General features: G+C 39.9%; 1 protein-coding gene across 1 annotated transcript in view; it reads left to right on the top strand.

Moving 5' to 3' along the window:
- LOC102456352 (connector enhancer of kinase suppressor of ras 2-like) overlaps positions 1 to 25,623 on the top strand; it is a 104,351-nt gene that overhangs the window by 15,322 nt on the left and 63,406 nt on the right. The window contains exons 2-5 of the mRNA XM_075941202.2: positions 7,895 to 7,943; positions 19,318 to 19,366; positions 22,312 to 22,487; positions 24,164 to 24,237. Coding sequence (XP_075797317.2) covers positions 7,935 to 7,943; positions 19,318 to 19,366; positions 22,312 to 22,487; positions 24,164 to 24,237 — 308 coding nt within the window. The 5' untranslated portion in view covers positions 7,895 to 7,934. The remainder of the gene's footprint in view (positions 1 to 7,894; positions 7,944 to 19,317; positions 19,367 to 22,311; positions 22,488 to 24,163; positions 24,238 to 25,623) is intronic.

Raw genomic sequence — 25,623 nt, forward strand, 5'->3', positions numbered from 1 at the left:
GCCTGCCTAATCTGCATCCCTCTGCCGACGAGGGATGTAGTCTAGACATGCCCAAACTGATGCCATATTAATGGATGGTACAGTGTGTGCACTAGCCCCAGAGAGATTCTGCCCCCTGAGAGGCAAAGTCTCATGATGCTTCCCCAGTGTAGTGTGGCTCCAAGGTGCACTCTACAAAAGGCTGTCTGCAAATAGTACTACAGAGCCTGTGAAAAATAAAGGCAATAGCAAAAATCTCAGTGAATTCAATATTAACAGGAATCAGGCCCTAAATAAAGATTATGCTGCAGTAGTTAATTCAGTTTTCATTTTCTATCTAAAAGTGAGTGCCCAGTTTCCCTATCATAGGTTGCTTCTGGGTCTGGAAGAATTTGCCATGATCACTGTTTTCTGAGGGCAAATGTAACAATTGCATACCACGTTTGCAAGCCAAAAATATAATGCTAAGACATCAGTGGGAGACTACATTTGGGATTTTCTGAATCTATAGATTGTTCATCCCTCTATGGACTTCCTTATTCTGCTCTCTCTGGGATGTTTGTTGCATATTATTGCCAATTTCTCTATCAGGAATGTGAGAGGCATGCCCAATGCTTTTTTAGGTATGTATCAATGCTTTTTACAGGTCTTGGTGTGATAATATGATTCTCTGGAAAGCTCAGACTGAAAGATTGAGAGAGAAAAGGTCAGAAAAGTCACCATCTGTGTCATTATATGTGCTACTAAGCAGTGTTTTAGCAGCTGTAATGTGAGGGAAGAGTTGCTGAATGTCACATTAGGGAAGTATCAACTGTCCAACAGATTGTGAGGGCTCATGAAACAGTGTTCCAAAGTCTGACACAGATGATAAAAATGAGAGAAAAGCTTTAGGATCTCCTCTCAGTGAAAAAAGTGGAACCTACCAGTCCAACCAAATTAGTGTTTTGGCATAACAGTCACTTGTAGAAGTGTATATGTAAGTGTCCTTACATATTGCTAAAACAAAGGCACAAGGAATAACACATATTATCCCTCTTGTGGCTGTATAATTATTCAGGAGAAAATGACAAGTTTACACAATTTAGTGTGTTGAATAAATTACTTATACAAGTCACAATTCAAATACACATCTTCAGACTAACACACCATAATGCATAGATGATGTTTAAATTAAAACGTACAATTTCAATGGCTAATACTGTATTTTTCCTGAAAAGGCTGAGAACATACTGCTTTATGTGAATAAAAATGTTCATAGAATAATAGAACCATAGCACTGGAAGAGACCTCAGAAAGTCATCAAGTCCAGCCCCCTGCTCTAGGCAGGACCAATTCCAACTAATTCAACCTGGCCAGGGCTTTGTCAAACCGAGACTTAAAAACCTCTAGGGATGGAGACGCCACTACTTCCCTAGGTAACCCATTCCAGTGCTTCACCACCCTCCTAGTGAAATAGTTTTTCCTAATATCCAACCTGGACCTCTCCCACCCCAACTTGAGACCATTGCTCCTTGTTCTGCCATCTGTCACTACTCAGAACAGCCTCTCTCCATCTTCTTTGGAACCTCCCTTTAGGAAGTTGAAGGCTGCTATCAAATACCCCCTCACTCTTTGCTTCTGAGGACTAAACAGACCCAAGTCCCTCAGCCTCTCCTCATAAGTCATATGCTAAGCCCCTAATCCCCTAATCATTTTGGTTACCCTCTGCTGGACCCTCTCCAATGCGTCCAAATACTTTTTGTAGTGGGGGGCCCAGAACTGGACACCATACTCCAGATGCGGCCTCACCAAAGCTGAATAAAGGGGAATAATGACATCTCTGGCTCTGCTGGCAATGCTCCTCTTAATGCAACCTAATATGCCAATAGCCTTCTTGGCTACAAGGGCACACTGTTGATTCATATCCAGCTTCTCATACACTGTAACACCGAGGTCCTTTTCTGCAGAACTACTACTTAACTGGTTGGTCCCCAGCTTTTAACTATGCTTGGCATACTTCTGTCCCAAGTGCAGGACTCTACACTTGTCCTTGTTGAACCTCACCTGATTTCTTGTGGCCCAATCCTCCAATTTGTCTAAGTCACTCTGGACCCTATCGCTGCCCTTAAGCATATCTACCTCTCCCCCCAGCTTAGTGTCATCCACAAACTTGCTGAGGGTGCAATCCATCCCCTCATCCAGGTCATTAATAAAGATATTGAACAAAACCGGTCCTAGAACTGAACCTTGGGTCACTCCGCTAGAAACTGACCGCCATCCTGACATCGAGCCGTTGATCACTACCCGCTGGGCCCGGCCTTCTAGCCACCTTTCTATCCATCTTACAGTCCATTTTTCCAATCTACATTCCCTTAACTTGCTGGCAAGAATATTGTGGGAGACCGTATCAAAAGCCTTGCTAAAGTCAAGGTATACCACATCCACTGACGTTCCCATGTCCACCGAGCCAGTTACCTCATCATAGAAGCTAATCAGATTGGTCAGGCATGACTTGCCCTTTGTGAATCCATGCTGACTATTCCAAATCACTTTCCTCTCATCCAAGTGCCTCAAAATGGATTCCTTAAAGATCCCTTCCATGATTTTTCCAGGAACCGAGGTAAGACTGACCGGCTTATAGTTCCCTGGATCGTCCTTCTTCCCTGTTTTGAAGATGGGCACTACATTTGCCTTTTTCCAATCATCCGGGATTTCTCCCAATCTCCACGACTTTTCAAAGATAATAGCCAAAGACTCCTCAATGACATTTGCCAACTCCTTCAGTATCCTTGGATGCATTAAGTCCAGACCCATGGATTTGTGTACATTTAGCTTTTCTAAATAGTTCCTAACCTGTTCTTTACCCACCAAGGGCTGTCCAGCTTCATCCCATCTTGCGTCACTTAGCGCAGAAGTCCAGGAGTCGACCTTGTCTGTGACTACAGAGGCAAAGAAAGCATTGAGTACTTCAGCTTTCCTCACATCTGTCACTAGGTTTCCTCCTTCATCCATTAGGGGCCGTACACCCTCTCTGATCACCTTCTTCTTGTTAACATGCCTGTAGAAACCTTTCTTGTTATCCTTCACATCCTTAGCCAGTCACAATTCCATTTGCGCTTTCACCTTCCTGATATCCCCCCGGCATTCTTGAGCTATACATTTAAACTCCTCCCTGGTCATTTGTCCAAGTTTCCACTTTTTGTAAGCTTCCTTTTTGTGCTTAAGTTCACCAAGAATTTCCCCTTTAAGCCAGTCCAGTCTCCTACCATGTTTGCCTCTCTTGCTATGCGTCGGGATGGTTTCTTTCTGTGCCTTCAATAAGGCTTCTTTAAAATACTGCCAGCTGTCCTGGACTCCTTTCCCCTTCATGTTAGCATCCCAGGGGATTCTGCCCATCAGATCTCTGAGGGAGTCAGAATCTGCTTTTTTGAAGTCCAAGGTGTGTATTTTACTACTCTCTTTTCTTCCTTTGGTCAGGATCCTGAATTCTACCATCTCGTGATCACTGCTTCCCAGGTTGTCACCCACCTCCACTTTCCCTGTTAGTTCCTCCCTGTTTGTGAGCAGAAGGTCAAGCTGCGCACGGCCCCTGGTCGGATCCTTCAGCACTTGTGTCAAGAAGTTATCCCCAATATTCTCCAAAACTTCCTGGATTGCCTGTATACTGCCATATTGGTTTCCCAACAAATGTCAGGGTGATTAAAGTCCCCCACTAGAACCAGGGCCTGCGATCTGGAAGCTTCGCTCAGTTGTCCGAAGAAAGCCTCATCAACGTCATCCACCTGATTCGGTGGCCTGTAGCAGACACCAACCACAACATCACTGCTGTTGTTTGCTCCTTTAAACTTAACCCATAGACTTTCAACAGGTTTTTCTCCCTCTTTATACTGGAGTTCAGAGCAATCATAGTGCTCTCTTACATATAGTGCAACTCCTCCTCCTTTTCTCCCCTGCCTGTTGTTCCTGAACAGTCTATACCCTTCCATGACAGCGCTCCAGTCATGCGAGTCATCCCACCAAGTCTCTGTTATCCCAATTAAATCATATTTCTTGGACTGGGCCAGGGCCTCCAGTTCTTCCTGTTTGTTGCCCAGGCTTCTCGCATTAGTGTACAAACACTCCAGGTAACCAGTTGATCGCCCTATCTTCTCCATTCGAAGCAGGGGTTCTCCTTTCTTGCTCCTTCCTCTCTGCATTTCTTCCCGGTTTCCGACTTTCCCACTCCCCTCAGGGTTTTGGTCACCGTCCCCCGACAAACCTAGTTTAAAGCCCTCCTCACTAGGTTTGCAAGCCTGCCCGCGAAGATGCTCCTTCCTCTCTTCGTTAGGTGGATCCCATCTCTTCCTAACAATCCTTGTGCTCGGAACAGAGTCCTATGGTCGAAGAAACCAAAGCCCTCTCTGCGATACCACCTGCACAACCACGCATTTACGTCCTCCATTCGATGATCCCTGCCCAGTCCTTTCCCTTCAACAGGGAGGATGGACGAGAATACCACTTGCACTCTGAATTCTTGGATCCTTCTTCCCAGCGCTACATAATCCGCAGTAACCCGCTCAAAGTCATTCTTGGCCGTATCATTAGTTCCCACGTGGAGAAGCAGGAAGGGGTAGCGATCTGAAGGTTTGAGCAACTTGGTAAGCCTCTCAGTGACATCCTGAAAGCGAGCTCCCAGTAAGCAGCACACCTCTCGAGATTCCAGATCTGGACGGCAGAGGGATGGCTCAGTCCCTCTTAGGAGGGAGTCCCTGACCGCCATAACCCGTCGTTTTCTTTTGGGGGTGGTGGCCATGGAACCCCCATCCCTAGGACTACGCATCCCATGCCTTCCAGTAGATGGTGTTCCCTTCTGGTTTCTTCCTTATGAGGTCCCTTTCAAAGCTTTCAGCACTGCAGAGCCTGTGGAGAGAGCTTGAAAGTGATTACTTACCTCTATAGCATTGGGGAATTCCCGTGTTGGCCTTTTTCTCCTTCTAGAAGTTACATGCTGCCAGTTCTCTTCTTGGTCACGTAGGGTACGTCTAGACTACAGGGTTTTGTCGACAGAAGTTTTGTCGACAGATACTGTCAACAAAGCTTCTGTCAACAAAGAGCGTCTACACTACATTCAGTTCTGTCGACAAAGCAAGCTGCTTTGTCGACATGGCAGTGTAGATGCAAAGGACAGTTTACATGCAATAACACCTTCTGCCGACAGAACTCTGTCGACAGAAGGCGTTATGCCTCGTAAAATGAGGTTTACCAGCGTCGACAAAACTGCTGAGTTCTGTCGACGTTATGTCGACAGAACTCAGAGGTAGTGTGGACGCAGGTATAGTTTTGTCGACAAAAGTCCACTTTTGTCGACAAAACCCTGTAGTCTAGACACACCAGTACTGCCCTCTCTGGCTCCTCTGCCTGCCGTGCTTGAAGGATTAAATGCTGCCTTCTATCGAGGAAGTCTTCATCCTCTCTGATCGATCGTAGGGTCGACACTTGGGCCTCCAGTCCTCTATTTTTTTCTTCCAAAATGTCGACCAGCTTGCACTTTGTGCAGATGAAATCCGTTCTTTCTTCTGGGAGGAAGACAAACATGGCACACACTGTGCAGGTAACAGCAGCAGACCCATTACCATCCATCGCTGCTGTCCTGGAGAAGGGATTTAAAAAGAAAGGCAAGAGAACCTCACGCCCGTCCCTTTTCCCTTCAGAACTCCCTCTCTAAACTCCCTGTTAGCACTCGCCTGTTCACAAGCTCCTTGGTCGCTTGCCCACTGCCTTATAAAGCCCTGGAGTGCCTGAAAGTCCCTCCCCCTACCAAGGCTCAGCCAATCAGCAGAGACTTCTAGAATTCAAACTTTAATTAGAAGTCAACAGTTTCCACCTGCCAATCACAGCCAATGACAGCACCTACCAATCACAGCCAATCACAGCACAAACTCCATCAAGGGGAGGGGGAGGGCAAAGGGGAAGTGGGGGAAAAAAAAGCCTCACTCACAAACACAGGGGGAAAAAAACAAACAAAAACAAAAAAAGAACACACACCAACCCTCACTCACAAGCACAAACTCAGCACACAGCAAGAAAGCCCCAAACACAACACACACTTCCCTCAAGAGCCCTGTATCTGCTTCTCCTCCACCTGGAGATCTCCCTCTCTAAAGCCTCACTCAAAAACAGAGAAAAAAACAAAAACAAACAACAACAAAAACCCACCACCACACACGAACAAACACAAGCTCAGCACACAGTAAGAAAGCCCCAATAATAACATACACTTCCCTCAAGAGACCTGTATCTGCTTCTTCTTTACCTGGAGAACTCCCTCTCTAAACTCCCTGTTAGCACTCACCTGTTCACAAGTTCCTTGGTCTATCTACCTGTCATGCTGTCTGGAGTAGTTCATAATGCAGAGTGCCAACCTCAGGGCTAACTGTCAAAATGTAGGACAGACACCTTTAACAGACGGCTTGTTCTAGAATTAGATTTCACCATCCCCATAACAAATATGAACCCCCAAGGTACTACAATATCTTTATAATGGAGTCACAGTCTCCTTTTGACATTACAGGCTATCTTACCAGCCCAGTAAACTGGACTATGTGATAAATGATCACTTACACCAAAGACCATAAAATGCTCATGTTGCTCTCAGTCCCAAAGATCAGCAACCCCAGATCAATTTGTATTTTAGATCTCACACCAAAGACAATGCTTGTAGCCAATCCTGTGGTACGCTAACTAAAAGATTATTAACTAGTGAAAAGAATGATGTGTACATTAAAATGAGCCAGGATATATACACAATGGGCTTGTCTGTGATTCAAAAGATGATGGTTACAGCAATCTGTCAGTTCAAAATGTCTTTCAGGACTAACCCATGTTAAGCAGCACAGGAATCTCTTTTTGCTTTTGTCTAAGAATCTTTTCCCCTTACAGTTCAGACAGCATGAAAAAGATTAAGTTTTTTCTTGTCTCGGATTTTTATCCTGTCCACTCCAGAGACCAAACTGATGGGATCAGTTCACATGTAATGTCTGTCTTTTTTGGATGTAATTAGGAATGCAGTCAACAGGAATTTTTGGTGCTACACTATTACCTCATTTACCTTGAACAGATCATCTTGTATACAGGGTGATAATTAATTAATGATTTTTCCTGTTTGGTCAGTTACATAGTAAGAGAGGTTTACAATGCAAATACTCAATAAAACTTTATACCATGGACTATAAAGGTGTTAAATGAGATTAAGACAAGCATTTTATCAAATCTAAGCACTAAACACATTCTTATCAATGTAATATCTAATATCTATTTTGATAATGCTAACACACAGGTAAGCAAGACAGGTTTCCAGCTATGTATTTGCAAGTATTCAGTCAAGCCTAGGGCCTTGGCATGAACTCATCTTCCAGCATCACTCTACCTACATACCAGCCCAACAACTGTATCTTCTGATGCCCTCTTTCAGCTTGAAGGTTACAGAAGTTGGTGTGGCCCTCTTCTAGCCATATAAAGTCTCATTTGTACATGATACAGATATCAAGGTGATGCATAACACAAAGAATTTACCCACCTAGAACATACAAGGCTCACTAAAAACACAGAGAAAAGAGTCACTTTTCAAATAATTTAAAAAATATGTCTTGTCAATATTAGTATCAGTTAGACCTCAGTTAATTAACTTTGAAGATTGATAGGACAAAGGCTTGCAAAGGTATTAAACTTTCTTACACCAAATTTGTCCATTTGTAAATCAGACTGTTGAAGAAGGATCAGGATTCATTTTGAATACTACAGTTGTATAAACTGCACATATTAGGTGTATTTTCAAAGTGCTGAACAGGAATGTAGCTACATGATATACATTTATCATTGCTAGGAATGCCTAAATGTGTCATTTATATTTGGCTTCTATTTGTTTTCTTCTATAATATCTTCTTTATTTCTCTCACAGGTACGCTAGTTCTGCCAGTGACCGTCAAGGGAGCACATCCATGAGGAAGGTAAATAAAATAAAAACAAAAATATTCCAACCAATCCTATTTCATTATTATTATGTATTATTTATTGATTTGTATTATGAAAATGTTTAAGAGTCCCAGTCATGGTCCACGACCCCTTTGTGCTAGGCACTGTACAGACGCCGAACAAAGTCTCTGCCCTAAAGAGCTTACAATCTAAATTCCACTGGCATATTTTGATGTAAAGGATACTCGTGTCTTATAGACTTTGAGTTTCTGTCTGTCCTGATGAAAGACTTGAGAAGTCAAGGTTTCTGAAGTATTAAGGAAATTAAGGGCAATACTATATTTTAATAAAAGAGTTGTCCAGTCTATGCTTTAAAGCTCAAAGCATTGAAAGTGAATTCAAATGAACTTAAAAGGTGGTGGATTAGGCACTAGAAGGGGGTATAAGTAAGCAGGTTAAAGTAGGAATAAGATCCTCCAGAAAAGGGCACTTTTTCCGGAGGATCGGGGCCAGTGTAGACGCTCTTTTCCGGCTTTTTTAAAAGCCGGAAAAAAGCGGCGGACATTTTTATTTAAATGCCGCGGGGGATATTTAAATCCCCCGCGCATTTCCCTACTACGACTCATGAAATTTACATGCCCCTTCCGGAAAAGGGGCCAGTGTAAACGAGCCCTTTGAGTATTGTGCCTCAATGGAACAGAGCCTGAAAGTTAAAGCTGCACTCATGCCATATTGGGAAATTTTAAAGGAGTTAAAGAGTAAGACTAAACAGCTTCCCATCACAATATTCCTTTGCAAACCCATCTAAGTAATCCCCCACGTCCCAGAGAAGCAGTAAGATTTGCAGGAAGCAAGTTCAAAGAAATGTTTTGAGTGATCAGTTTTCAAGTTGAAGTCATTTATAGACTATACAGTATTATCATAGTGTTCGAAATTATTTGGAAGTCTACTGATTTGAAGTTAAAGTGCTCATTTCAAACAATGTAGGTTTGGGGTTTTTTTTATCGTGAACACCACCCCACGTGTGCCCGTAATTGCGGATTTCAGAATTCACAACTGACTCCATAACTTATCCCCCGAGAATGTGGAGGGCTTCCTGTATACATTTTCAGCTGGTATAATCAATTGTAGTTTGACTAGGATAGGGTTTAACTATGTGGTGTTAGATTACATTAGGTAACTTGATCTAGTTCCGTCTAGCTCCTCTGAAGCTCAAGTGAAGACAAGGTCAACTGGTCAGGTTAAAGCTGATGTGACATCACACCTTTTAAATCTTAGTGTAGTTAAAGCCTGTACCAGCAATGGTGCCCAGGAACACTGATCCCCCTTGAATTGCCAAGCCCCAAGGCAACAGCCTCCTTTGTCTTCCTCTGTCGGCAAGCCTGCACACCACTCTTTAAAAAAATCTTTCTACATGGTCATACTCCCAAATGGATCTACTGTTTGGTAGTTTTAGGCTAAATAATTTAATAGAGAAACAGGAAGGCATTCTTGAACAATATAACTTGGTTTACAAATACCTTTTAATGGATAAGGATCAGTAAGAATAGAAAGGGAATAAGTCAAACAGCTATAATTGTAGTTACTACTTGGATGCTTTGAGATGACAGTAAGAATAATTGCATAAAGAGACCTGATGTACATTCTTAGAATTGGCCTTCATCTCTAATGCTGATTGTTTGTTATAGCTATCTTCTAAAGGGGAGCTACACTGTTTTTAAACGCGCTTCTAAGTTCCTTGCATACAAAATGAACTCTAGAGTTTAATCTTCAGTTCAACATTATTTTTCTTATCCTGTAAACAATATAGACAACCAAGATGGGGAGTATCTATACTATGATGGGCCTGATTCTGCATGGCCTCAGGTCTTATATAGTAATGTACATTAATGAAGAATGAATACCTTAGTGAGTAAAAAAATTACAATTCTGAAATAATAATGTGTCTTCCACTGTGCAGTGTAATTAACTACATAGGTGCCATGGAGTAGAGAATCAGACTTTTGCAGCCAGGTCCTCTGTTAGTGTAAACCGGGAGTAGGCAATAATTTTTTATGAGAGGCCACTCCAAGGATTTGGTAAGTGGTGAAGGGCCTTACTTTTCTATGGAAGGGGTGCTGAGTCTGGGGTGGAGTTTGGATACAGAAGGAAGCTCGGGGTAGGAGACTGGGATTCAGGAGAGGGTGTGGGATCCTGCAAGGGAGTTTGGATGGAGGAAGGGGGTTCACATGTGGAACCCCGTGTACTGGTAGTTCGAATTAGAGATTCTAATTCGAACTACCTACTCCGTGCTGTGTGTAGCCGCGGGCACGGAGTTTGGACTAAGGGACATTTTAAAATGGCGGCGCCCGGGAAGATGCAAATGAAGCCCGGGATATTTAAATATCCCGGGCTTCATTTGCAACTTAGAATGCCTACATTAGCCTCCCTAGTTCGAACTAGGGGGCTAGTGTAGACATACCCTAAGTTATTAAAATCTCATTTCAATCACCTATTTGTTTACTTTTCCTTCAGTTGGACAATTAGATTTAATGAAAACGTTTCTGTCAATACTGTTAAAAATATTTTCTCTTTCTATTTGTGTTAGAATATATAAAAGTATTCAGCCAGAATAAATGTTTGTGGGCATATGAAATGTGGCAATACCAAAGTATTAAGCACACATTTTTATGGATTTCTGAGCATTTAAGTGCACTAAATGTAAAACATACTGAATGTCTGGGAGACAAGTGAATATAGGGGGTATGTCTAGACTGCACCCCTCTGCCGGCAGAGGGATGCAGATTAGGCTGGGCGAAATTCCTAATTAAGCGAGGATTTAAATATCGTTTTACAAGGCATAAGGGATCTATTGGGAATGGCTTTCATTAGCAATAGATCAGCATCTAGACTGCCGCTTTTCCCCGACAAAGCTCCATGCCGAAAAAAAGCAGCAGACATTTTTATGCTAATGAAGCATGGGATATTTAATTTCGCCCAGCCTAATCTGCATCCCTCTGCCAGCAGAGGGGTGCAGTTTAGACATACCCCAAAAATGAATTATATCACTACATCCTTGCCATTTCTGATCTAACTCTAAATTATGTCCTACCTAATTATATGCCCATTGAATTCCTTTGTGGGTCACATTTCATATGAATAACTGCAATAACTTCTTGAATGGGTGCAGCCTCCATTCCTTGTTACAAATATCCTACCTGTAACAGTCTTCCTCTAGCTCCTACTTACATCTCTGCCTTTGCTGGTGGCTGATTATTTAGCATATTCTGTTTCCTTGTGCTCTCATTAGCCTCTTTTGAAAGGTCAGAGTTAATTACATAGAAACATTGGCTAAAACCCTGAGATACAGAATGTGGCCTTTATTCTGAAGGACAGGACTTAACTGAGGGCTGAACAGTAGTAACAGGTGTGATTCTTGTTGCCTGTTTTTGCTATTGAAATATTGTGGCAAACCAAAACTAAGCACACCTAATTTTTCATAAAACAAGTCTCAGAAAAGGCTTAATTACCAATATGATTTTAATAGTGAAGTATATAGGCCCTGGCCTACTATTGATTAAGAAAAAATGCCCTCCCCCCCACAAAAAAAACCCACCTATGATATGGGTGAAGGAGATTTAAAGGATAATTATCAGACTTATATTTAAAATATGAGAAACAGCCTTAGGCACTTTCAGTACTTGAAAGATGGCAACAAACAAAGAAATTCAGAGACATACAACTAATATTATTAAGTGGCTGGAGGGACTGACTTCTGAGGAAAGATTAAAATCATGTAATGTGTACTGCTTCCTGAAAACACTATGCTGGCCATCATGGATGTAGAAGCTCTTTATACCAACATTCCACATGACAATGGATTATTAGCTATCAGATACACTATCCATAATGATGCCACATCACACTTGGTGGCTGAGCTCTGTGACTTTGTCTCATCTATTTCCAATTTGGGAGCAATTTATATCTTCAATTCAGCGGCACTGCTATGAGCACCTGCATGGCCCCACAAGATTTTTATGGCCAACATTTTTATGGCTGACTTCAAACAACATTTCCTCAGCTCTCATCCCCTAACATCCTTCCTCTACTTATGCTACATTGATGACATCTCCATCATATGGACTCAAGAGAAGGAGAACCTTGAAGAATTCCATGGGGATTTCAGCAATTTCCACCCCACCATCAACCTTAGCCTGGATCAGTCCACACAAGAGATCCACTTCCTAGATACTACAGTACAACTAAATGATGGCCACATAAACACCACCCAATACTGGAAATCTTCTGACCATTATTCTTACCTACATGCCTCTTGCTTCCATCCAGGACACATCACATGATCAAATATTTATAGCCAGGCCCTAAAATTCAACCGGATTTGCTCCAGTCCCACAGACAGAGACAAATATCTATAAGATCTCTATCAGGCATTCTTAAAACTTAAATACCAACCTGGGGAAGTGAAGAAACAGATTAACAGAGCCAGACGAATACCCAGGAATCTGCTTCTTCAAGACAGGCCCAAAAAGGAAAATAACAGAACACCACTGGTCATCCTCTACAGCCCCAGCTTAAACCCCTCCAACACATTTCATTAGTATCTTTGTTGAAGATTATAAAATCGCCTCTCTAAAAAATCTTCATTTCCCTAGGGCTGCCATTAGCATAGAGGCATTGGTTTAATAGTATTGCATAGGCCCCATAAATCATAGGGACGGCCTGCATCCATAGCACAAAAATCATACTCTACACCAAAAAATCATTTTTCTCTTTTGGCTATAGTAAGGATGAGTTCCATAGTGACCATCATAATGAACATTAACACTTCAATTTACATGTGAAGCAAACACTTTCATGAAACCTCTAATCTGAGATGGTAGATAAACATGTGATGTGAGGTAGTTGCTGTGATTCCTAGACCTGGTAGGCCACTTGAACTTCCTCCATATGGAGCTCTCTCAGCGTCATATGCCTGGTCTCTGATGGTTGCTGGAGCACTACTTACCGGTCTTGATCTGTCCCCACTTACAGCAGGCAGCTGTGCTATTGTTACTATAGTAGCAATCTAGACTCCCTTCTGTAGTGATAGCTGTGCACAAGCTATTAGTACATGTAATGAAACATCCATTCCGGTAAATGAGATAGCACACAAATATGGGATGAGAGCTAATCGCTGTGATTTATAGGCCTATCTTTGAAGTACATGTTCTTAGAAGAAAAACTATTGCATGTGGAATTTGTTTGAGATGGGTGGGAATGATGGGTTGACCCTTTGCACGGTCTCTTTTTTTTCTCATTCTATCTTCTTGGCCCAGAGGCCCATTCTTGCCACTACTTACCGCACTGAGGAAATTAGATCACAGAACCTCTGCTCACTTAAGGCATGAGCCTATATTATTGACAGATCGTTCCTGTTGTCACTTCCACCTGCTTTCTATCTCCCCAGTCAAACTAAGGAAGGTAGGTAATGCTGAAAAGAGCTTCTCTTGAGGGTGCATCAGTATCTTCTATAGAGTCTACAAAGAACTCATTGCACCTCCTTCTTCCTCACTCCATCCTCAGTTTAAATATCATCACAGCCGACAAACACTTCTACTGTTGTTCCCCAGGAATATGGCACTATAATGCACATATGGCTTCCTCTAAAGGTGCACTGCAGGTGGGAGCACCAACTGATCTGTTTTCAATGCTTTCAGTTATTGAATTAAGGTAAAAACTCTTGAGGCTGAGTAGAGGTAAGGTGCATACAATCAAATTTTCTTCAATGTATTTGTTTCCTTAAATATTTTTAGCTAGTCTAAATCACTGATCACTGTCATATTATTTAAACATAGATGCAACTCTTAAGTTTGGCATTTTTGTGTCAGCTAAATATTATGTTCTTCTCTGTGGTTATGCTGAGGTTTGTCTCGCTAGCGGATCTTCACAAATGCAGACTGTTGTCAGTGCATGTTTTGTGTTGCTCTTTTAATGCCACATTTCATGCTGTGGTTAGAGAAGAGGCCCTACATTCTGACAACCACGGTACATTCTCTCATCTTCCAGCTGGTTCTCATAGCCACTCTGAGTCATTTTGAAGTTGCAAGTTTTAAATGTTTACTTATTCTGTGTAGTATAAAAGGGATTATTTGGTTCCTTTGCATCTTAAAATTTGAATCTAGAGTTTTGCAAATTAGCAAAGCATGCATTGCTGAGCATTTATGCTTATGCCCTTTTTTATGTGTTCTTTTGACCAATGTGATTTTACATGCTGTTCAGTACTCAGAAGAAGGAAAATGAGGCCGATTGACTCATATTTTAAAACTGCAAGTCCCTTCTGTTTCCTCTGATCTGTTTTGCTTGCATTTTCATCATATTTTCTGTTGAATCAGATCTAGAGATTTTGCATAATGAATAATTTTCTATAGGCATTCTCCAGCTTATTGTAAGGAACTACTACTCTGCTTCTCAACCTGTTCTGGTTAAATTTTTAAGGAATTGTAAGCAGTCAAGCTATTTCTAAAAATGTTCCAAGGATATCATTTATTTATTGTAGATGTCATGTCTTATCAATGTACATTTTGGCCAAAACTGTGTAATCTATGCCTACAAAGTGTGGCTCTCTAATCCCCGCCTCCCACCTCTCCCCGCCCCCTTCCCCTCCCCCAGCCTACTCTGCTAGTGACGAGGCCACTTATACATTTATGTTTCTGCTTCAGACTTTGAAATAACAGATGTAGATATTTTAACTGATGCAGTAAAAGCTCATATTTACAGATGCTGAGATTACAGATTTGTTCCTTGCAATCTCTGACCCACCCAGGGACCTTGTGTCACAGGTTGTGAAAGGCTTCTATAAACAGCAGTCCTTGTGCTCCTAGCTCTGGATCCTGACAATGGGATAGAGAGGAGCAAAGGCCATGGGATAGTCACCTGCAATGGCCCACAGAGGAGGGACAGTAGAGGGAAAAACCTGTTCCATCCTGATCCATCCCCATTCAAAAAAAAAAGCATCACCAGAGAGTGTGCCTTTGCACAGCACCACTAAGTCACTGCTCTCTTTAAATAAAGGCATATAGGCCACAATACATTGTTTAATTCTTTGCCACTTTTCCTGATTTAACATCCAATTCCCTGCTCCTGTAACAATAGTTATCTTAAAACACAGTAACACACTTCTGGCCTTTCTCTCTTCAATCTTCCACACCACTCCACATACTTTTCGAGTTCTCCCATCTAGAAAATGGCAAGAATTTACTAAGTCTTTGCGGGACCTCAAACTCATTACATTTGTGGGGCTTATCAGTCTCAGAGCTCAACTCTTTCTGTCTTCAGCATGTCAAACATTGTACTCTTGTTAGCTGGGAGAATGGCCTGAACAGCTGGCCCAAGGTGATCCTGAGACAGTCTCTTCCATTCACCACTGCCATTTAAAATTATGCCTTGCTTAAGGCTCTCTAGCATTCAGAATCCTGTCTTCAGATGCTGCTATAATATGGTATACTTGTGCAGTGTTTAAACATATTTAACAAGGGTTATACTTTAAAATGAATTATTGTAAATTATATAATCTGTACTTACCATTTAACTCTTTCTCATAAAAAGATGTTCTTCAATGAATAATAATTAGCTTATGCACTTATTATAGCATGCTCTGTCATAGAAGCTCAAAGCTCTGTACAAAAGCAAGTAGGCATTATTCTGATTTTACAGATGGATAAATTGAGACATATAGAAAAGGTCTCTTATGCCCAGTCGTCTGCACTAACCACTAACTTGCAATTGCCCTTGTCCCCAAGCCCCTGGATAACTAAGAAAATGATACATTTTGAAAGTAGTAAAAATAGTTGCACTTATTTGTAACTCCATAATGGCACAATTTTTTCAGGTTCTCATTGTTATTTCATATCTACAAAGAACTATTTGTATTTACAGCTTCCCTTCGTGGCCCAAAGTCTAATAATGCCAATTCTTGTTGGGATTTACTATTTAATCTTTTCTTTGTGCTGAGCTAACTCAGAATATTTGATGTATCTGCACACAGTCTTGCACTATTGAGTAACTTTTCTGCTATTTTTGTTTCATTTCATGCTAGGCTGTCAAGGGAATCTTTGATGAAAAGAAGAGTATAGGGATTTATTTATTGTGGTATTTGCTGGTCTTTTATAGGGTCTGTTTATCAAGAAAAATGCTACTTTTGCAGAATGTCCTCCCTTCCTATGTCTCATTTATACTATTTTGATAATACAGAAGAAATGGCAATCCCTATATTTGGAGTTCTGTCAGTTTTCATGTAATGTAAATTTTCAGGAAGAAATAATTGAACAGTAAAAATTTGATGAAAACTAAAATTCAGCAATGAAAATTTCAACCCAAAACCAATATTTTTACAACAAATTTAAGAATACTCAATTAAATTGGATGTATGGAAATGAAAATATAAGATGGCCAATTTAGAGCATTATTTTAAGCTTTTCACTGTGATCTAGCACATACAAAATGATAAGCAGTTATTCTAAATTAAATTGCCATCCTACATGTGTTTGTTGTTATGATCTAATATTTAGGGATTCATGTTTTCTGCAGTTTATGACTACAAAGCTTTTTTTAGCCCATATTGGTTGTGATGACAACATTGAAAACAAGAATGGAGTATAATCTGATGCCTGTTTGCATATGTATATAGGCATTTAGTAGTTCTTAGATAATATCTGCATTGTGTATTCTACTTGTGTCACGTTTTAGGATTTTAAAGTGAACAGGAAGATCATTGTTGCACCCGCTGTGGTGTGTTGCCCCAAATTCTGTGCAAAGTGAGCCAAGTGAGGTATCTAATGAAAGCTTATGCCCTGCTGATTCTATGTACGCTATTCATATACTTGTAGGATTTTTATATGTAAGGTTATGAATATGGGCTCTAAACGTGAATTTTAAATGTTCTCTGTCTGAGGGTATGTCTACACTGCATCCCTAGTTCGAACTAGGGATGCAAATGGAGACAATCGAAGTAGTTAATGAAGCGGGGATTTAAATATCCCGCGCTCCATTAACATGATCTCGCCGGCGCGCTAGTTCGAATCACATCTGATTCAAACCAGGAAGTGCGCGCCGGGATGCGTTAGTTCGGACTAAAGCCCTTAGTCCGAATTAATGTTACTCCTCATTTTTTGAGGACATTTACAAAAATGTCATCTAGCACTGTAACAATTTCAAAGATTAAATAAGGCATTATCAGTTCAAATATCTACAGACATGTTATAAATGAAAATGTGGAGACATTAAATGAATTTATTATTAAAATAAATAGGGCTGAGCTACTGTATCGACTATAATATTATTCATGAGTAGACGTGCATATTGTGATCATCTTAATATCTGGGTCCTTCTTTCTACCATCTCTTTTCTCATCCTTCGGCCTTCATTAGTTTTTTGTTTGGTTGGTTTTTAATTTTTAGGTCCTCACTTTCTTTTATTGTATCCTATCAAGCAAAGCTGGTTGCCTTCAGATTGCAGTATGCTTTGCTCCAAAACCAAACTAAACCTATCAGAGGAGCCCTGCTGGCCTAAAGGGTGATATGGGAATAGAAATAAGATAATAGACTCAAAACTATTCCCACTGAACTCAGTAGCTAAATTCCCATTGAGTTCAGTGGGAGCAGAACATAGCCTGAGGTAGGGTAATGATTCAAAAGGATTTGGTGGTTTGGTATTTTAAAGTGTTTAGAAAACATCTTTTCTGCCCCATTCTCTTTTCATTTGAGGTGTTCTTTGTTTTAAAAGGGGTGGATTTCTTTGTTTCTCTTTTTCATAGATGTAGTGATGTTTTTCTGCTTTATGTGAAGGAAATAAGAAGCTAAAAAAGTGTCATTTTGTTGGTAAGAACCTTAAAGTCCTGAGAACAGGAGCAGAGAGAGATTATAGAAGCAAATCAGCACAAAGAGTAGTGCAATGTGGTTACTGAGAAATAACCACAGAGGGATTATGCAAATCCTTGCACAATTAACATGAAGGGGTATCGCCCTGTATTGGTTCTCATATTACTGTTATTGAGAAATAGCCTGAATGAGACAAAACAACCTCTTTGAGGCAATTAGAGCACAGAGAATTGTACAAAAAGGGGAAACGATCACTGTACAGTTGTTTCAATAACTAAACAGTTTCTTGCACTCTGATTTGCTTAGATTATTGCATCTATTGCTTATGGTTATGATCTATTTCCTTATTTAAAAAAGATGCTGCTTAATCACAATAACTTCTTCTAGTTACTGGAGCATTAGATATGTTTAATGTGTTAAAACACCTGAAATACTGTGTACATCTTTGTGTTGGCTGTAGACATTATATCATTAATATGCTAGGCACTTTACAGGCAAATAGCAAAGGCAACAGGCCCTGACAGAGAGCTGACAAGCCATGTGTCAGATAGGACAAAATGGATGAAAAAGGCAGCCTTTCATTCATCACATGACTCTACTATACTCTGCCCTGTGATGCCACAGGCTTCTTGCCTGTAGCCTGCCAGTGATTACAGTTTCAATCACCAGCAGTCTGGTTCTCTCTCAAGCTGGCGTGCACTTTCTCCCATGACGTTCTCATACATAAAAAACTTTCCCACTCAGTTAAATCATTCTTACATTTTTGAAGGTATAGAAATGACTTAAAATTCCATTGTTTTCAGAATTAGTGGTATATTCTGCAGTCACAAAAGAGTAGTAGTTATTCCTGCCCTAAGAATAAAATGATGCTCTATCACTAAATTTTGGATATCACTTTATTGCTACTACAAATCATGGATATAAGGACTTGTATATGAGTGCCCACTAATATGGCATTACACAAAAGCTGAAATTGCATATTAACTGTATAAGATTTGGGATAGAAATTTGTCTTTGAATTGATTGTGTATAGCAATTTAATTTATTCTTAAAATGAACAAATGTGATTTTGTTATTATGTAATGTCTGTGGAAAACCCTATAAAATTGCCTCATCACTACTGAACAAGGATTCAGCCACAGACCTTCCGTTGACTTGATGGGGAGGTATGTGACTAAATACCCCAGATAGCTCTGTGAAAATAAAGGTGTTAGTTAATTAATTTAGCATTGCATTGCTCAGCTTGTTTAGTGTTTGTTTTTAGACTCCTATTATTATAAAACAAAGCACCAAAGGAGATTACAGTGATTACTCAGTTTCTCCAATTACTATCACTTTACTGCTGCCTAATAACTGCAATTTGTATTACTTTTTGTGACCATATTTTATAACATGATTATTAAAAATTGAGATTTTTTCGTACTTGAAATGGCAGAGATAGAAAGATTACAGGCACAAACAATAGTTAATGAAGAAATTACTGTATATCAACATGATAACATGATTTAATATTGTATGTACTCATGCTTATCCATATTTTTTTCTCTCCTTATAGTCCTTCCACTACGCCTCTCTGAGGGTAAAAACCAAAAAATGGTCCAAAGGTAAGCCATTTGAATTAATAAATACAGAATTTGGAAAATGAAGGCCTCATTATGTCAAAGTGAGGTATATGGGCCATGTGCACAGGTCCAAAATCAGGATCACACCTAATTCATGTATTTCCAGATATCATATACCTTCATCTATCTTTTGCTAGTAAATACTCAGGTGAACCGTATTGTGGACCTGTTCTCCCATTGAAGAAGTTTGAACATTTCTTTTTACTTCAGTGGAAAAAAGCCATATATTATGCCATTTCTTACTTCTTCAATAAAACCTATTTGAGAATATCAAGGAAACAACAGTTTAATAAAAAGTTATAAATTAGGCTATGTCTACATTGAGGGTTTTTTTCAGAAGAGGATATGCAAATTGCGTACTCATTTACATATCTTCTTCCAACTCTTTTTGCGGAAGAGGTTTTTCTGTTAAAAAGCCCCGTGAAGACTGGGTCATTTGTCGGAAAAACCCCTTTTTTCGCAAGATTCTGTAAACTTCGATTTTTGAGGAATATGGGATCTTGCAAAAAGAGAGGTTTTCCAACAAATGGCCCCATCTACACGGGGCTTTTTATCGGCAAAACCTCTTCCACAAAAACAATCAGAAGAAGATATGCAAATGAGCATGCGATTTGAATATCCTCTTCCGCAAAAAAAAACAGCCTTAAAAGGCACTTCTTTTGTTATTCTATAATATATTTGGGGAATTAAAATAATCTGGTATAATTTATATACAGTACATACAAACTGGCATTTTTATTCTGTTTGCAGTTTTAACTCACTGCCTGAAGACTTCACCTTTATTCAATCAAAACACTAATAGTATTCTCAATCTGATTAAGATACAATATCTTATTTTGTAAATAACAAAATGTTAAGATCAATGGAATACGATCAAGAAAAGAGTTGTAATTTAATATGATCTAAACTTCTGGCTCTCCTTCACAGCAGTCAGACAAATACAATTTAGTGTAAACTTGATTTTTCACAGTAAACCATCTAATATTTGAATTAACTTTTCATAGACTTTTAAAGAAAAAATATACAATATTAAGAAAAAATTCTGTTTGGTAGTGATATCTGGAAGACAAAGTGACATTTCAGGATTATCAACCAGGATATGTTGAAGTAATGAAAATGTTACAGTGCATTTCAACTGAGATCAGCGAAGCTAAAATATTAATTAAATTTAGAGTTCAAATATTGTAGATATTCTTACAGAATAATGAAATTCCCTTTTTCTAGAAAATAAGCTTTCTTACCAAAATTTGACTTATTTGACTTATTGACTTAGGGGTTTGGAACATGTCCCATATGAAGAGAGGCTAAAGCGACTGAGACTTTTCAGTTTAGAAAAGAGGAGACTAAGAGGGGATATGATAGAGGTATATAAAATCATGAGTGGTGTGGAAAGGGTGAATAAAGAAAAGTTGTTTACTTCCCATAATAGAAGAACTAGAGGACATCAATGGTGTCCCTGGCCTCTGTTTGTCAGAGGTTGGAGATGGAAGGCACGAGACAAGTCGCTTGATCATTGTCTTCGGTCCACCCCCTCTGGGGTACCTGGTGCTGGCCACTGTCGGCAGACAGGCTACTGGGCTAGATGGACCTTTGGTCTGACCCAGTACGGCCACTCTTATGTTCTATTTTAGGGCTCCTAAATTAAGAGATAAAAATTGATTGAAAAAGTGTTGTTTAGATTTGGATCAAGATTTAACTTTATGACATTTAAATGCCAAATCAAGACAAGATTTTTGGTTTGGAATTGATGATGCCAAAATATCACAAACTTTTCTTATGAGATTTGACCCCGTGTGCAGGGGCAGATGACCGTTTTGCGGGGCCTGGGCAGCATAATTCCGCGAGGCCCCCCCTTTGCCACGCAGTGGCGCCACGGCACATGCGCTGGGCTTTTTTAAGCGCGGGGCCCAGGGCGGCCGCCCCGTTCGCCCTGCCCTATATCCGCCCCTGCCCGTGTGGCAGTACTCCTTTGGTATTAAAAAATCTAATAAGATTGTATTCAATCCAAATCTGAATTGAAAACCAGGCCTCTTCTATCTTTGCATACAGCTGGAAATCAAAATCATAGGATGGGTCCGGATTCAGGAGTTCAGGGTTTGAACCACGCTGACATCTGAAATATGAAGGATTTCAATTTAGAGAGATTCCTGTTTTGGATTATCACTAACTTTAAAAAGTAAAATAGTGATAAAAATGTAGCCGTGTAATCTTGTCTGATATCTGTTTTGTGGGCATTAATTCCTGCGCATCCAGAAATATAATCTATGCTATCATGTGCCAAAAGTGTCCGTCTGCTATGTACATTGGACAAACATCTCAGACACTTCGCCAAAGGACAAGATCACAAAGAAAAAACAGTTTCTTGCCATTTTAACCAGAAAGGACACTCTCTCAATGACTTGACTTCACCTGCATTCTGCTACAAAGACCTTTTACATCTGCACTTGAAAGGGAATCCTCTGAACTGTCATTCATGTTAAAATTCGACACTCTCCAAAAAGGAATGAACAAACACTCAAGCTATTTTACCCATTACCAAGATAGCTTCCCCAATTATCACCTCTAATACCATTAACTCACAAACATCCCACTCTCCCCACCTCTAATATCATCAATTCACAGACACTTACCTTCCTTCTTCCCCCCCCCCCCGCATCCTCCTCCTGTTCTGAAATGTGATTTGTCCTTTTCATATGTGTTCATTTATTTTAATTGTATCCTTTGTTGTATATGGTTGTGACTATTTTCTTCCACTATTTGATCTGAGGAAGTGGGTCTGGCCCACGAAAGCTCATCATCTAATAAACCATCTTGTTAGTCTTTAAAGTGCTACATTGTCCTGCATTTTGCTTTAAAAAGTAAGTTATTATATTTGTTTTTATAGCTAAAAGACCCCTCAGTCTTTCATATTATCTTCCCATTTACAGGGAGCTCTCTGACTAGTGGGAGCAGAAGGCGGATTTCCTGCAAAGACTTGGGCCATGGAGATTGTGAAGGCTGGTTGTGGAAGAAAAAAGATGCCAAAGGATACTTTACACAGAAATGGAAAAAATATTGGTTTATTCTGAAGGATTCTTCACTGTACTGGTACACAAATCAGAATGTAAGTATACTTGAAAGAAAATAACCAAAATTAAATTTTTCAATCTTTTAAATAAAGGAAGCTAAGGCTGCCAATTAATAGTTAATGAGGCAGAGTTTTTTGGATTTTGAATGTGATTGGATGTGAGTCTGTGATATTTGGGTTTGGCTAGAAAAAAATTCAGCTGCAATGATTCTGTTCAAGTTTTCTATCCATATGTGTCTAACACAATAAAATAGCACAAAAACAACATGGCATACTTCAAGAACTACAGTTGTCAGAAATTAACAGTACTTTTCCACGTTTGCTATTAATTAGATTAACAGAAGATCTTTGCTGTCATCTTGCCCTACTAGCAACAATGTGGGGAAAATCAACCATGAATGTCAGTTATTACACCTGGAATGAGTTCCTCCCTATATTCTAAAAATTAAATCGGATGTGAAATCCTGACTCAGGAGAGCAGCTGATTTGAGGCATGAAGACTTTTTTTTAAAAAATACAGAGGTTCAGTTGTTATGATATTAATATGGAGACTGCCAATATGTCATTTTCAAATCATCATTCATGATGGTGTTTAATTTCATTTCATATTCCTCCTGAAGTGCCACAATGCCAACATGTAAAGCTACATTAATAGGAACAGAAATGTTGTGTAATAATTTACAAAAAAATAAGCAAAATGCATGTTTTTTCTTCCATTTCTTAAACTAACACCTGTTTTATTCTACATGGCCTGATTTGATTTCTGATATTTTAATGCTGACAATTTTATAAGCAGCATTAGTTATCCCCTGTTTCAGTTCCTCTCGTTCTGCTTAATATTGGGTCTTCTTAGATTATGTTTGGGATAACAAGAAAACAGTTGGAGCGTTTGCTTGTGTTGTGTGTATATGTGCATGTTGATGTCCCTGCCTATGTGGTACATGAAACATCAGTGATCTTCACAGAGCTTAAGGGTGGTCTACAGAAAACTGGCCGATCTTGTGCTGGTCTTCTTCCACTGTTAAATCACATTTAACTAAATGAAAATTACATTAATAACTTTCCAAATATTACTTTTCAATCTAAACAATTGTTGAATTGAACAATTGCTACAGTAAAGTTTTTGATCATCATTAGGAAGGCAAGTGGTCCATACGATTATGAATAGGAAGGAAGGTATCCACAATATAATTATTGTTAGGCTGTGTCTAGACTGGCAAGTTTTTCCGCAAAATCATCTGCTTTTGCGGAAAAACTTGCCAGCTGTCTACACTGGCCGCTTGAATTTCCGGAAAAGCACTGACGATCTCATGTAACATCGTCAGTGTTTTTCTGGAAATACTATGCTACTCCCGTTCGGGCAAAAGTCTTTTTCCGAAAGACTTTTGCGCAAAAGGGCCAGTGTAGACAGCCCAGTACTGTTTTCCGCAAAAAAGCCCCGAAAATGGTCATCGGGGCTTTTTTGCAGAAAAGCGCGTCTAGATTGGCCACGGACGCTTTTCCGCAAAAAGTGCTTTTGCAGAAAAGCATCCTGCCAATCTAGACGTGCTTTTCCGAAAATGCTTTTAACGGAAAACTTTTCTGTTAAAAGCATTTTCGGAAAATCATGCCAGTGTAGACGTAGCCTTAAGCTGTAAAACAGACCCCCCAAAACCTCTATAGAGTTAATAATTCACTCATCTTAACCTGCACTTCTTCTTTTCTTGTGATAGGATGAAAAAGCAGAAGGATTCATCAGTTTACCTGAGTTCAGAATAGATAGAGCTATCGAATGCAGAAGGAAACAGTGAGTATGAGTAAAACCAGTCTACAATTGAAAGGACCTCCTTTGTAAGGATTCTGTGTGAAGTAGAGCACTTGTGAAAGCAGACAGATTATCTTTACCTGCAATTTGTAGTAAGAGTGCAAAAAGCTCTGGAAAAGGAAGATATACAGAAAACCCTAAAATCGATCTTGTTGGCATAAGATGTATCCATTGGCAGATTAAGTGGATATTTCTAAGTCTGCAATCATGCCCCAAACAAAGGAGATGGCCCTACAGGAAGCAACCCCGGGGATAGTATCACTTGGGGTGTATCATTAAGTGGTCCATACACTGTAAGGCCTCTCTAGGGCCCTGGGTTGAATTTTTGTGAAGTGGATGGACCAGGGTCCCCATAACAGAACCCTAGGAGGAGGGGAAGGAACACTCAGGAGGAATTGAGAGCCCCCCCCCCCCTTGCACATGACCTGAATGGGACCCCATCTAGACTGTCCAACACAGAAAGTACTGTGGAGCCAGTGCCTGACTACTTACTAGCTGTTAGAATGACCCACTACACTCACATTCAGTTTAGTCTTTAAAGACAGGACTACCTTTTGTGGTGCTTAGTGTGACAGAGCAGACTCATAGCTTTTACTACGCCTGTTAACTTAGAGAGAGCACTAATAAAGTGGTTATTTTTCACCCTATTTTAGGGGAGCAAGATATTCCCAGCTGTTCTAGTATTTATGTTCCAAAGGTTAATGGGCTGAAGCTAATAGAGGCTTGTGCTGCAAGCACGAGGCATATGATAAATGCATCCATCCTTGTAGCATAATTAATGCTAAATACTTATTGACAGAACTTGAAAATTCTACCTGGACAGCAGTGCTGTAATTGGAACCACTAACAGCTGCTGAGTACAACAGGATTAACACAACAGTTCTAGTGGTTTGAGACTAACACATCCATAAGCAGTCCTGATTTAGTCCCATCACTTTTTTCCCCGCACTCTGTAATATATTGAAAATTCTCTGTCTTTGGGAGTTGATGAGAGCTCATTGCTTCCCTAGCTATAATTTAGTGTCCTGCATTGTTTGTCACGCCTCTTCAAATGATGACAATCTCTTAGAGGAATACTTTGTACTACTACGATCAGACACATAATAAACTGATGGTAGTATTCATTAGGACAAGGAATATGGATCAGGATCACATTTTTCTTGGTCACTTATCTCATAGTTTCATTAATGCCTCAGAAGCAAAAACAGAGCTGCAATTTGTTCCATTGATTTTAGGCAGTATTCCCATCGTAATATTAAAAAAAAAATTAAGAAGACATATCAAAATACAAATAGAAACCAAAGTAGTTTAAATCTTCATATGAGGTAGCACAAATATCACTTGCTTAATGCTCTTTTTTCAAAGACA

The sequence above is a fragment of the Pelodiscus sinensis genome, chromosome 13 (genome assembly GCF_052426305.1).
Source record: "Pelodiscus sinensis isolate ZL-2025 chromosome 13, ASM5242630v1, whole genome shotgun sequence".
NCBI classification, from domain to species: domain Eukaryota; kingdom Metazoa; phylum Chordata; order Testudines; family Trionychidae; genus Pelodiscus; species Pelodiscus sinensis.